This window comes from Malania oleifera, chromosome 13, assembly GCF_029873635.1.
Source record: "Malania oleifera isolate guangnan ecotype guangnan chromosome 13, ASM2987363v1, whole genome shotgun sequence".
NCBI lineage: Eukaryota > Viridiplantae > Streptophyta > Magnoliopsida > Santalales > Ximeniaceae > Malania > Malania oleifera.
The window spans coordinates 41529031-41543996 of record NC_080429.1 but is presented as its reverse complement, the minus strand read 5'-3'; the positions used below and the strand labels follow the sequence as shown (position 1 = coordinate 41543996).

General features: G+C 36.1%; 1 protein-coding gene across 1 annotated transcript; it reads left to right on the top strand.

The window, feature by feature from the left end:
- Positions 1-761: 761 nt before the first annotated feature.
- On the top strand, positions 762-13814 carry LOC131146287 (serine/threonine-protein phosphatase PP2A catalytic subunit-like). The gene is made up of 6 exons (XM_058095768.1): positions 762-1324; positions 2115-2229; positions 11941-12049; positions 12127-12204; positions 13100-13291; positions 13388-13814. The coding sequence occupies exons 1-6, from the start codon at positions 1072-1074 to the stop codon at positions 13559-13561; spliced, it is 921 nt and encodes a 306-aa protein (XP_057951751.1). The 5' UTR covers positions 762-1071; the 3' UTR covers positions 13562-13814.
- The last annotated feature ends 1152 nt before the right edge of the window (positions 13815-14966 follow it).

Below are 14966 nucleotides of genomic sequence, written 5' to 3'. Positions count from 1 at the left end.
AAGTGAACCTTCCGTTAGTCGATAGTTAGTCGACCTAAGTCTATGTGATAAAAATTTATACATGATAAAATGACATTTTCTTTAAAACCTTTTTTTGTGATAGGAAAATAATATCAATTTAATATATTAAGTTGAAAAAATTTACCAATAAAGCCTAATATCGTGGAAACCAAATGTTAAGCCAATCAAAGACTTTAATTCTCAAATATATATATATATATATATATATATATGTTTTTAAGATGTGTTTAATTATTTAATTTATAAATAAATTGTATGTAACAAAATATTCTGAAATGTTATAATTATTTAAGATTTTTTGATTTATTAGTATTATTTATTTATATATATTTTAATTTTTAAAAATAATAATGTAATTATATTCTCATACTTATATCAACTAGGTGACTTGAATAAGTTGAACTAATCAACTCAAAAATCGATTAGATGTCCGATTTGTTCACTAGTTCAATTTTGAAAATATTATAATTAATTGATCAATTTTCTAGCTTAATTTATTAAATTGATGTTGCTTCCCTAATCTATTAGGGTAGAAATATTAAATCCCATACACATTCATCGAAATTTTAGAATACAAAGAAAGTAAAAATTTTACAATACAGATAAAATTTAAAAATTATTGTGAGACAAGCATTTGAATTTTTAAAAATGAGTTATTTTATGAGGATATTTTTTATTCGAGGAACCAAACACTCCACCAGTATTAATATTAATATTAGTAGTAATAAACTAATAATTACAATAAGTAGGACGCCAGGGGGGCCCGCGTGAAAAGTGCCCATTTTCAGAACCAATCATGTATGGCTTCATGAAACATTGAAACCCCAATCTGACCCATCCAAGCCATACCCAGCTCACCTCTCTGCTCTGCTCTGCTCCCCTCCTCCTCCTGCTCATCCTCCCGCTCCTCCAAACCCTAACGGCGGGACCCGTAAGCCCCGACCTCAATCCTTGTTGCCGCCGGAGACAGCATGACCGGAATCTGAACCATTCCCGGGTGGTTCTGCTCGAACTCGTGCGTGCTGACAAGATCTTGGGCGGGAGAGAGCGATGCCGTCCCAGGCGGATCTGGACCGTCAGATCGAGCATCTGATGGAGTGCAAGCCTCTGCCGGAGGCGGAGGTGAAGGCGCTGTGCGAGCAGGCGAGAGCGGTGCTCGTGGAGGAGTGGAACGTGCAGCCGGTGAAGTGTCCGGTCACCGTTTGCGGCGATATTCACGGGCAGTTCCACGATCTCGTTGAGCTGTTTAGGATCGGAGGGAGCGCTCCCGATACCAATTATCTCTTCATGGGGGACTACGTAGGTCAGTTCGTAATCATTTGGATGCGTTAAATGATCTCTCTTTCTCTATCTGCCTGCTGGTATATTGTCATTAAATACTACCAGACCAAGATATATTAAGCAATGAAATTATTAGCTCGAAAATAGAGCTAGCGTCAGTTGAGGAAATCATAGGTTGAATGATAATTTCGTAATTGTTTTTTTTTTCCCGCCATTTAAGTTGTTAAGAAAAGTTGAGGGTTGAGACAGTTAGTAAAAGCCTGTTAACTGCAACTTGATAGCGTAAAATGATTGGGTAGGAAAACCCCAAGTAGTAGAGATGTATAGGTTCTGTTGATCTAGTTGGGTTGCATTATGAAGCTATTTTCTTATGCGGTTGACTATGATTGAATGTGCAATGGACATGGTGTTCATTATTTTTTATTTTTATTTTTTTATAAATGGATTGCCCTTGTTATATATTTCAGATATGAATAAGTCATATCTCTTTGTTGATCCTCTTATATCTCTTAATTTATTTTGTTTATATAAACCAAATGGGGTGGTATTTTAGTAGGACGTTCCTTTATGCTTATTTTTTTCTCTTCAAGAGGATATAATTTTTCTGAATTCGTTGTAACCTCCACATTACACCTCCATATTAATAATAACATTCCTGTTTTGTTTCCAAAATTAACGAACGCCATGACCATTGTACATTCTATCTTATTGTGTTGTTATTTATGACAACCTTTTTTGTTAATCTATTTCTGAATGTCTAGAATTTGGATATATTACATTCCATTTTTTGTGATTTATTTTTATTAATGCAGATCGAGGATACTACTCAGTGGAGACTGTCACACTTTTAGTGGCCCTAAAAGTTCGTTATAGGGATAGAATAACAATTCTAAGAGGAAATCATGAGAGCCGGCAAATAACTCAAGTGTAAGTTGTGCATTCTCATAAACTTATTCCCTTTTAAATTGCAACAGTTGGTAAACTAGATATTTAAAACAAGTTTTTTATCCCTACGGATTCAAACAATTGTATTAATGCAAACCAGTTGCCCCTACTTCCAAAGTAACTTTTGTATGTTAGCATTAAATTTTTTGATGGGATGCACTATAATTGTCTTATTATTATTATTTTTTAATAGAAAAGAAGATAGATTAAGAAAGGAAGAGAATACAAGCAAAGGAGGATAAGGGGTCCTCAAAAAATAAAGCTAAAGACAAATAAAGAAAAAAAATAACCTCAAAGCATCACCCTCCACCAACCCAAAGACCTAACCAACACTATAATTGTCTTGATTTCATATAATTTAAGTTATGTGAAATTTCTTTTGTCTTTGAGCATTTGAGTGCTAAAAAATGGTGATAATTCTCATTTTATTTGGTAACCATGTTAAAATTTGTATTTAGACCATGGTATGTATTTTGCATCATAGGGAGGGAGAAAGAAAATAAGGGGGACTCTAGAAGAACTAAAGCCTAAAATAAGATGTGAATTGCTTTTGATGGAAATGTAAAACATAATAAGTACATGAATGATGAATTGGCATTGCACATTATCCAACACATGCACATGCGCACATACACATATGGCTGAAAAATGTGGGTGTAGACAGGAGCATAACTGCATTTGAGAGATTGGCTCCTTAAAGTGATAACACATGATATCTATTTCTTATTAAGTCAGTTGATTTATTAAAAACTATAAGAAAGGTCACTGAGGTATGAACGTAATATGTTTTCATGATTTCTTGTGCCCTTGTCCCTGTCTGCTCCACCCCTAGGCGTGTAATAAGTTGGGACAATTCGAGGCTGCAAACAGCCACCTAAAATAAACGGTACTAGCCCATGCAACCATGAACATCCCATCTTTATATTCCCTTCATTATGATCTTTCACTCACTTGAGCTCTTCAAGTCATATTGCAAGCAATAGATGCTTTGTTAAATTCTTTTTTAAGTTGAAATTTATTTGGTACGCATAGATTGATTCAGATAATATTTATGCTGTATATACGTAAAGTGAAAAAGGCAATGGATTTCAAATGTGTTTATATGTTCTCAAATCATCATAATATCACATGGAAAATGTTCAAATATGTTTAGCATAGGGCAAAATCCATTAACCTCCCTTGAGATTCACAAAAAAGACAGATCTCCCCTCACGTTCAAAAAATGACAATGGCCCCCTTTACATGTAAATACAATGACTGGCATACCCCTTCTGTTTGCTGATTTCCCATTACATTGTGACGTGTTTGTCTTAATAATAGATTGGACTAGTTAAATGATTTGGAGGACACCCAACTATTGGAGGAAGCTCACATGTGATTCTTACATGAGTTCAATGACCGTGATTTTGGGAAATGCAAAGCTAGCTCTTTGGAAGATGCATCTATGGAGAATAATATGCATACATGTACAAAGAAATGCTGAGTATTTACTACTTGTCATCATATTTAAATGTTAAAGGAAGTTGATATTTTTTGAATATTAGAGGATGCTTGCGTTTTTTGGCAAATCTTAGGAGAGCTTAGGTTACATTTAACTCATGGAACGTCTATTCATGGAAATATAATGGAATAAATTTGGAATGGAATAGAAATTGTGTAGGGGTATATTATAATTTAGAAAAAATTCACTAATGCAAAACCTTGTGCTATTCCATCCAACTTGGAATAGGATATAGGATATAGGATAGGAAATAAACATTCCCATTATCAAAATTTGGAATAGTCTTTATATGTCCATTCCATGTTATGTATTAATAAAAAAAATTTATATTGTCATTTGTTTTATGATGACAACACATTTTCTTTTTGTAAAAATCCTTAAATTCGGATGACTCTGTTCCTAGGAATGAAAATTTTGCGAAACATAAGGAGAATTTGATGCATCTAAAAACATGGCCTTTGGGATGACAAACAACGATGAATCTTGTATTATAATATGACACCTCTTTGTCATCTTTAGTCTTCTATTGCCATGCTTTTTTCATGATCCTTTCGACCATTAAATTTTCCACCCACTTTCTTCATTCGATCCATCTTATGAGTTTTTCCTTCGCAACCTAAGTGATCTTTTGCCATAATCAAATTCTTGAACTTTGGATCAATCCATGGTTTTCAAGAGGGAGAACATTGTCTTAGTCAACAAGAAATTGCTTATTTTTGAAGAAAAAAAAGTTCATTGTGCACTACAGAGAGAGCCAATTGGCAACTTTTATTCATCTCTCTTTTAGAGAAAATGACGATGATTGTCTTTAGAATGGTGAATATTCCTCTTCTTGAAAACTTTGAATCCTTGGGTGTAGCCTTTGAGGGTACCCGACCATCATGTCATGGTAGGATTGAGAGCTAATGCTGTTGTATGGTACATTTCGATGGAGAGGATACCTAGATGTTAATTGGATGATATGCATACAAGATGGAGACAAGGCAATTAACTTCTGTTAGAAGCTATGGTGCCTCGATCGTGGCTTCCTGAATGTGGGCAAAGACTTTGAAGCACAAACAACATGTAGTAATTTAAAGAGTTGAAGCTCCTCTTCGAGGGCAATGGAGGAATTTTGAGGAGTTTGGGTGAGAAAGGAGAAGTTTTGGGAATGGAAAGCTTGATCCTGTTTGTTTTGTTTTTGGGGGAAGGTTGGGGTGGGGGGGGGGGGGGGGAACCTTTTCTATTTCATGATATCTTTGGTTAGTGTAATTGAGGATTTGAAGAAGGAGAGTAAAAACTTATTGGGCAGTTGAAAGAGTACCAATTCCAAATTAGTAAGAGGCTTCTTCTTCTAGTGCCTAGTTTATTTGGGCAATAAATGCATAGGAAAAGCCCGCTAGACACTTAGCCACAACTCTAGGATTAACTTCAACCTGTTGTAGCAAGCAAGGCAAGGGGAGAATAAGGCACACAACAGTGAGACTCAGGTCTTTTGGATTTTACTTCACATAGACTTTTGAAGGTTTATTGGGAGGGTGAAAATGAGAGCAGTGGGGGAAGTAGATTATCGAGTTAGGATGTGATGAGACTTGCAGGCTTTGAAGATGAGGACAATTCTCTCTACTCATACAATATTGAGAATGATGGGCTATTGATTGAGCAATTCCATAGGAAAGGCGGGGCATCAAAGGCTAATATCGGGGATGATCATGAGATAGAGGATGAGCATGTCGTTGGGGTTTTGGAATTTAAAAGAGATAGTCTATTCAAAAGATAAAGCTGTAAAACAAGTTGAAAATTGAGGAGGTCCCTGCCAAAGTCCTTGGATACTAAGAATGTAGTCAAGCTGCCTTATGACAACTTTGCTGTTCCTAATTCCATCATGATAGCTGGTCTAAGTAATGAACAACTAGAGCCCCAGTAAATAAAATTTTTTCTAAGGTGTTCACCTAGATTTATGGCATTTGATGCAACCTTTGGGTCACTATTGTACTACATACCACAGGGAGTTCATGATTGAGGGGTCGTTCAAAATTGTGGACTTTTTAGAGAGAGAGAGAGAGTATGAAAAAGGAGGGTCCTTAGTGAAACTTATTTGGAGTTAGGGGAAGGTGGAGAGAGAAAGAAGCTTTGGGTTAAGGAACCTAGGGTAGGAAGAAGGCAAAGAAATTTAGTAGGGAGTTGGGTAGGGTAGTGTTGTTGGTTAATTATGAAAAGGGCGGCTGATCCTTAGTGGTTGTTACTTGTTAGAAGTGTCTCAAGTGAAACTTCTTTTTTGAAATGTTTAGTGGTTAGGGTAAGGTGGCAAGAGAAGAGTGGTGAAGGAGTGGAGTTAGTGTTCTCTCTTCTTCTAGTGCGTTTGGGCGTCAAATTGTGGCGTGGGATACAATGGTAGCTTCTATTAAGGATTGCCTTGTGGGATCTTTCTCTATGTATGTTTCTTAGTGAATAGAGGATTCCGAAGTGATGGTTTCTCTATGTCTGTTTATGACCCAAATTCGTCCTCCTTGCGTAACTCTTTCTTCAATGAGTTTGTTAGTGTTTTTGGTTTGTGCAATCTATGGTGGGTGATGTAGGGGTGGTTCATTGTTATCCTCAACTTCAGGAGTAGCCTGGGGGTTTGAGAGTCTCTAACAACATGAGGAGATTTAATTTATTTATATGGGAATGCCAGTGGCCACTATGTCTTATGGTGTTTGGAGATAGATAGGCTGCTTCATGTATTCATAGATTTGTGTTCATGAATGAGTGGGAAGATGCTTTCCCATATGTGGTGAGGAGTCCCTTGCTAGCCTTACTTCAGACCATTGTCCTTTGCTTCTAGATTCCAACTCATTGTAGTAGGGTCCCACCTGTTTTTTCAATTTGAGAACATGTGATTGACATACCCCTTGTTCCAAGAGTCCATGAGAAGATTGGTGAGGTAGTGAGATTCAGGGGTGGAATTTGGGAGGGGTTTTGACTTGATGAAAATGCTGAAGTATGTTAAGTTGAAGAACACCATAATAAAGAGGTCTTTAGGAATGTTGAAGAGATAAAAAAAACAACATTTTTCTTGAAATTCTTGGTTGGAGGAGTTTGGCTTGAAAGATGGGGAGGCTAGGGCTAGAAGATCTACTCTTTGGAATGATTTGGAGGTGGTGGTGTTGAGGGAGGACATGAGTTGGCTCTTGAGAGTGAAATGGGTTGGGGAAAGGGATTGCAGTTTAGGATTTTTTTCACAAGGTGGCAAATGAGAGGAGAAAAGGTGTTTTCAAGGAGCCAGAGTTAGACTCTAGGCACCTAGTTGGGGGGGGGGGGGGGGGATACTGAGATTGGGTATGAGATCCCAAACTTTTACAAGAATGTGTATACATAGGAGTTCCAAAATAGATTGATGTTGGGAGTTTTGATTGGAGTCCCATCTAGGCCAACTTAGCTCATGAGAGGCCTTTTGAAGCTGAAGAAATTAAAAGATACTATTTGAGATGAGTATGAAGAAATATTTTGGCCGTGATGGTTTTACAATGGCCTTTTAGGTTGGCTGGGAGGTTTTGTGGGAAGAAATTTTAAGGTTTTTAAGGAATTTCTACCTTTTAGTCTTAATGACTAAGAAGGAGAGTTCTTTGACACTATCAGTTTGGTTATTAGCCCTTACTAAACTGTTTCTAAGGTCTATCTATGAGGTTGCAAGAGGTTTTCGGTGTTATGGTGACCATGGCTTAGCATTCACTTGAGCTCAACCAATTTGTTAGTCGACGTCAATGGTTTGTTTGGAAAGTGATTCAAGGCTGCTCAAGGGATTTTGGCAAGAGGATCTATTATATGTTTTTGTTTATCTTGGTAATGTCTTGAGCAAGATGTTCTTGCATGCCTAGGGTGAGTGATTAGAGGTTTATTAGTTCTGAGTAAGATGTGGAGGCACATCTCTAATTTGCTAATGATAATGTGGTTTCTTGAGGACAACATTGTGAAATTCCAAAAGATTATTATTTTGTTTAAGATTTTTGAGAAGATTTTGGGGTTACAATATTACCTTGCCCACAAGTGGGTGGCTGATATCAACTTAGACAGTGGGGATCTAAAGAGTTTTATTACTAGCAGGTTGTATTTCTTTAGATTGGCCGCTTTCTTAAATTGGTCTCCCTCTTGTTGAAAATGCTAATTCTATGGCTTTCTGGGATCTCGTAATTGAGAGGGTCGGTAGGAGGTTGGAGGATGGAGGATTGGAAGGCGGTGCACTTATCTCGTAGGGGTTGAATTATTGATGTCTCCTCTCTTACGTTTGTATTTATTTCTTATCCCTTTCTAGAGTTTCTACCATTATAGTCGAGGCTCTTGAGAGGTTAATGTGATGTGTGACTTTCTTTGGTTGGGTTTTTGAGAGAATAAGAGAGATCACCTCATTCGCTAGGAGGTTGTTAGAAGACCTAAATCTGGATGGTTCAAGCTTCGTTTCTAAAAAAAATCTCTCTAATGGGTAAATGGTTGTGGAGGTTCCTTGTGGAGGTTAATTCCTTGTGGTACTAGGTGATAAAGAGTAAATACGGGGTTAATTATTATGGCTGGGATACTAGAGGAAGTCCTGTTGTTCCTTATGTGGGCCCTTGGAAATTCCTAGGGGGCTTGTTTACTCTTTCTACTCTTCATGATGTATGTTTTGCTTCTTGGGACTTCCATTTTTTTTTTTAGGAATTCGAGGAGAGGCTTATGGGCTCGCTACCTTGCTTAATTCCTTGAATCATTTTGCTCCTTTCCATAGGGATGACGTGAGGGTGACTCTTGGTCCTTTTTATACCAAATCTTTTTTCTTCCCTCTTAAAAATTCCTTTCTGCAATCTTTTCCCTTGAGCACATAATTTGGAAGGCAAAAGGTTTTGTTTTAAGATTTAGACCTTTATCTGGACTATGACTCTCAATAGAATTGATACACATGATTTGTTACATATTAGAAGACCCTACAAATCTCTCATATATGTGCTTGACGTGTCGCGAGTCCAATGAAATGAATGCACATTGTTTCCTCCATTGTCAAGTGGCAACCCTTCTTGCTCTTTTTTTCTCGTGTTGTGGAAATACCTTGCTTTTGAGATGTTGGGGTTTTGGCACTGGTGGGTGCGTTTTTTACTATCTCGTGGACCCTTTGGATTGAGAGGAATGCAAGAACCTTCGAGGATTGCACAACCTCTCCTGTTTTATTGGGGGATACAATTGGCTTCACATCTTTCTGGGCTAATCTTTTTTTCCTTCTCCTTTTTTTCCCTTGTATGTGTGTGTCTGCGTGTGGTGGGGCGGGGTCACTGTCTGGACTTTCAAAGGGATTGGAAGGCTGTTTAATTGTAATTTTCTTAGATTTTGCTATTTGCTTCAAGGAAATTTTTTTACCTATTGTTGTACCTTGTTCATTCCCAGTTCATATATTTTTTCTCATCCAAAAACCATAACTGCAGTGTGTTTTTGCTCTCTATACTCTGCCCTGCCTGACCAATAATAAGTACAGTTTTATAACCCAGGAAGGACAGCTAATCTGGTCAACATCTGAGAACTGAAAATTTTATGTAGTAGTTATACTAATGTCATTAAGAGTATGTACAATGGAGTAATGACTAGTGTTAGAACTGTACGTCAAGGTTCTGTTTTGAGCCCTTATCTTTTTGTGTTAGTGATGGATCAATTGACTAGGAGTATCCAAAATGAGGTTTCATGGTGTATGTTGTTTGCAAATGATATTGTCTTGATTGATGAAACTAGGGGTGGAGTAGAGTCTAAGTTAGAATTATGAAGAGAAGATTTAGAATCTAGAGGCTTTAGGATAAGTAGAAATAAGACGGAAAATATGAAATGCAATTTCAGTAATAGTAGGAGGAATATTGGAGACAAAGTTAAACTTGATGAAGAAATCAATAGCACTATTAGATTTCGATACCTTGGATCTATTATGCAAGTTGAGGGAAAAAGTGAAGAGGATTTAATGCATAGAGTAACAGATTGAGTAAAATGGAGAAGTGCTTCAATTGTGCTTTGTGATCGTAGAATACCCTTGAAATTAAAAGGGAAGTTTTATGGGACGGTTGTAAGACCAGCTATGTTATATGGAGAATGTTGGGTGACTTAGAAATAGCATATCCAAAGAGAGAAGTTGTTGAGATGAGAATGCTTAGATGGATGAGTGACATAAAGTTAAAAGATAAATTTAGAAATGAACACATTCACGGTAAGTTAGGCGTAACTCCTATAGAAGATAAGATAAAGGAGGGATGACTCAGATGGTTTGGACACTTGCAATGTAGGCCACATAGTGCACCAGTCGAGAAGAGTGAGTGAGTTACTGTGAGGGGCAGTAGAAGGGGTAGGGGTATGCCTAAATTAATTTGGAATGAGATGGTGAGTAAGGATTTTATAACCCTGAATTTGTCAAAGGAAATTGTCTATGATCACATAAATTGGGGGAAAATGATTCATATAGCTGACCCTACCTAGTGGGACTTAAGACTTGGTTTGTTATTGTTTGTTATTTGTTGTTGTTTTGACCTTAAACTGGCATGAACTAGGGTCGGGGATGGATTAACCTGCCTCCTTGTTTAGGGGGTTAAAACAACATTCTTGGCATGCAGAAGGCGATTAAACCTAGTACCTTGGGAGAATTTGAGGGGCTTACAAGTTGTAGTTTGTTGTTTAATGGCTGGGGACTTGGGGTAAATTATGTGCAAATAACAAGTTATATATGTAAATAACAAGAAATACAGCATATGACAAAATGACTCCAACTTCAACTAGATTTTATTGGAGTAAATTGTAAGGATATTCTATAAAAGTAAGAACAGTAGTACAAATTTTATTCTAGATGACTTTTAATAATTGATTTTTTTTTTTACTTTAATTGGCTACTTTTAATCACCTTTGTAAACATTACTAACAGCCATCTAAATAAAACTTTATAAATATTACAAAAATAATATGACTCTAAAATTTAATTAGCCAATTAAAATAAGTAAAATAAAGGATTTACTAAAGGCCATCTAAATAAAATTCCTATTTGTTTCTATAATATACTAAAAAAATTTCAATCATTGTAATATTTATCTGAGATCCGTGTAACATTATATTTTGTAATTGGTCAACAGTCTAGGTTCTAAAACCATGATAATAAGCCAATTCATAAATTTCTCCCCTGCAAACTCCTTGATGGCCAACACCATGTTTTCCAGAAGCTGGTGTTATTATCTTGGAGAACTAAAATTTGGAACCAAGTCTTTAGCTAGTTAGCTTGAATAAGCTATTAATATTTCATAATAGAATCCAAAAGATTCTTCCACACTTCCTAAATTAGTAGAACTTGTATGGTAGATACATGGCCTGTGAGAGATTCTGTGCTTTAACAATAATTCTAGGCACAACTTATTTTTTTTTTTTTAAAAAAGGGCATACGTAGAGTAGAGTTTTCCAATTAGTTGCAAGATCATTTCCCACTTGTCCTTGTTGTGTGTCAAAGCCAATCATAAATCTGAAGTAACATACACCAAATTGGTGGGGTATGGATTTTCAAGGAGTGGATACTTTTTGAATAAATTGAATTCATTTAGTATGTATAAAGCAGATGATGGAAATCGTAAGACTTTATCATAGCTTCCATTTTTCATTGTGGATTTCAAAATATTGCCTTTTCCCCCAGTTTGTAAGTGTCTTTTTTTTTTTTTTAAATAAAAAAAAAAGGTATTTTCTTTTTCGTTTTGTTCATTGCTTGCAACAAGATGCCTGAAACTGAATAATCAGCTAGAGATCTAGTAATATTCATGCAATGCAATGGTGCATATAAAATTCATGTTAGGCAGTCAATAAATTTGAGGTCCATCACCTAAACATGTGCAAGTGTTTTGATGGGCTACATGCTGTGCTTGAAGCTCCTTCCAAATTCATCGAGTTGTTTCCTTCTTTTGTTTAATTAATACATTCTCTTATGATGCTGCCAAAAGAGTAAGAGAAAACTGATTGTATCATGTAGCCTTATGGCCATAATTTTGTACTCAATTTTGTTGGAGAATGCCCTGATTGTTGTATGTTTTGAAGAGACAGTGGTGACAGTTCTGTAAAACGCATCACAAAGGTGTTAAATGTTTGAAGAAAAATATAATCATGTAAAATACTTCTTTATAAATGTTTTAGTTAGTTTAAGCAATTATTCTTCATGAAGTATCTGGATAATCATTAACATGAACATTTTCTATTTTCAGGTATGGCTTTTATGATGAATGCTTGAGAAAGTATGGGAATGCAAATGTCTGGAAATATTTCACTGACCTATTTGATTATTTGCCGCTTACAGCACTTATTGAGAGTCAGGTTTGTAATCTTCAATGCTTCCTTGCCCTTATCATCCCTGTGATCTCATCTGATGAGTATCTGTTGTTACCATGCAGATATTTTGCATGCATGGTGGACTGTCCCCATCTCTAGATACATTAGATAATATCCGTGCTCTGGACCGTATACAGGAGGTACATGAATGTTTTCTCTTACTGCTGTTGTATTTCCAAGTCTGAACTCTTATTTCTGTCTTTTCATTGCAGAATCTTCATCTTGCTTATTTTGCACATGTGGCAAACTGAGATAAAGTCTAGTACCATATTCTTTTTCTTATTGTTATCAGATGCTTTACCTGCTAAAGAGTGTACCAGATCCTGAGATTGATGCATTTGAAATAGCCAAAACCATTTATCCATAGCATAATTGGTCTGGATGACATTATCTTACAACAGATTCTGAGTTTGATGCATTTGAAGCAGCCAAACCTATTTATCCATAGCATAATTGGTCTGAATGGCATTATATAATAAATGTCGAAGTCATTTTAATTGGTTGCTAGGGATTATTAGCTTCTTGTCAGAAGTTCAACCAAAACATTCTTGAACATTTCCCTTTTTCTCACTGCATGTTCCCAACATCTTATATGCATGCGAGGTAATAGAGTGCATTATTGTTTAAATGATGCCATCTTACAAACTTCAAATAATTAAATTAAATATGATGTGACTGGCAAGTTAACATAAAGATAGTCCTGTAAAAATGTGACAGTTTCGTTGCTCTGGGGGAATGCTTCCATGCATTGATGGATGCTGTATTTTTTCCTTTGGTAGTTGATACTGCCATTTCATTGGGATTGCAATCAGTTGCATGATGGAATGCAAATTAGAATGAAATGTGAGACATGTCTCATGGCCCTAGATTTTGGCATTTCTTTTATTTTATTCCCAGTCCCATGTGTGATTATTGTATGGGACTTCTTATTCAAGGATAGTATCTCACTTATCTAATCAGCTCGCTATATTAATTATAATAACCTTTGCCTGAGTTGTTGAATTACTTATGTTTTTCCCCACTGTGTGTAATTAGGTTCCTCATGAGGGCCCAATGTGTGATCTCTTGTGGTCTGATCCGGATGATCGATGTGGATGGGGAATATCTCCAAGGGGAGCAGGATACACCTTTGGACAGGATATAGCTGCACAGTTCAACCACACTAATGGACTCACTCTTATTGCTAGAGCACATCAGCTTGTCATGGAAGGTTTCAATTGGTGTCAGGTTTGTGAATCTCAAAAAGTGGAAGGCCCCAATCATTTTTGTATTGAATGTTTCATGACACTGATTTTCATATTTTCTGTCTTTGATTATTTGTAGGAAAAAAATGTTGTCACGGTATTTAGTGCACCAAATTACTGCTATCGATGTGGGAATATGGCTGCAATACTGGAGATTGGGGAGAATATGGATCAGAATTTCCTTCAATTTGACCCAGCACCTCGTCAAATTGAACCTGAAACCACACGCCGAACTCCTGATTATTTTTTGTAAACTTCATCACTTACTATCAGTGGCCCTTTTTGTTTACTTCCTGTTGTGCTTTTGTAGATGTGTCGCAGATAAAAAGAGTTTTTGTGTTTGATTCTGGGAGACAACAGAACCATTGTTATGATCATTCTTTGTTTGGAGTTGCCCTTGCTGCTTCATTCATGTGAGTTTTTAGGAATACTTTCTAGAGGATTTTATTCGTCTTGTATTCTAAAGAAGTGACCAAAACAACAATGATGAGGCATCATTTTAGAAATTTTACGTCATTAGGTAAAAAGCATATATGCATCTCTCTCTGTACCAGGCTTGATCCACTGAAGGGAATGCTTATCTGTTCATAAAGTGACGGAAAAAAAAATCATTTGCTTTCTCAGCAACTGAAGGGAAAAACTAATTATTTATTATTTAAAATGATTGTTGGTTATAATTAGTGAATTCATTATGCTGCTGCTTTGGTGAAAAATCTTCTTTGGGTAGTGCTGATTAAAGGAATCTTTAATAAATCTGAGAAAGGCATTTCTGCACTGAGGATTTGCACCAATCAATGATTTAAGTGTTATGTTGGTATTTGGACACATTAAAATCTACTTGTGATTGTTGCATTTTATGATTGTTGGGTTACAAATTTTATGTGGAGGGTGATCTGACTAAGGATTTCCCAATCTTGTTCTTTATCTAACCATGCAGCATCGACGTGCCTACATATCATTTTGTTGTTTTGATCCTATGTATGACATTGTTTTTCTTTGAATTGATATCTATTGCTTAACCTGCGACATTTTGAGAACATTTCCAATGCTGTGGTTATATTGTATTCTTATTTTTAAAATTTTTTTAGTCGTTTAATTGGGATTTTTGTGGGTGAGTATTGAATCGATAATAAGGTTGCTTCTTTGTGATTGGTTGCTCAAGGATCGAGTCCAAGGGAACAACGTCTTTGCACAAAGTAGAGGTAAGTGTGTATACTGTGATGACCCTTCTCCTATACTTGCAAAAGTAGGAAACTTGTGGCCTGGGGACCCTTTTCTTGAAGGGCGAGCTATATCTATCAATTCTAATGTAGGTAAATGTTTATTAAGTAAAGCAAATAGATCAAAATGCAGCTATGATTCTCATCCTCTTAGCCCTTTTCCCGTACGTGTTAAGACTGTTGTTGATGATTTATTTGTTAGTGAACTTAGTAGAGAAGGGGGAAAGGGTTACCTATGTGCTCCAATTGCGATCTTTGCGCTCCATTCCTTTGGTCTGTAGGGTATTGTTAAATTTGAAGGAGCTTAGGAAATACTTGGTAACGTTTTTATATTTTATATTTATATTTATATTTTTTGGTTTTGGCATAAAGTTTCAACTATTGGCGCAATTAAATTCAAAATTTACTTGTATATTAAATCATTGTGTACAAAAAATT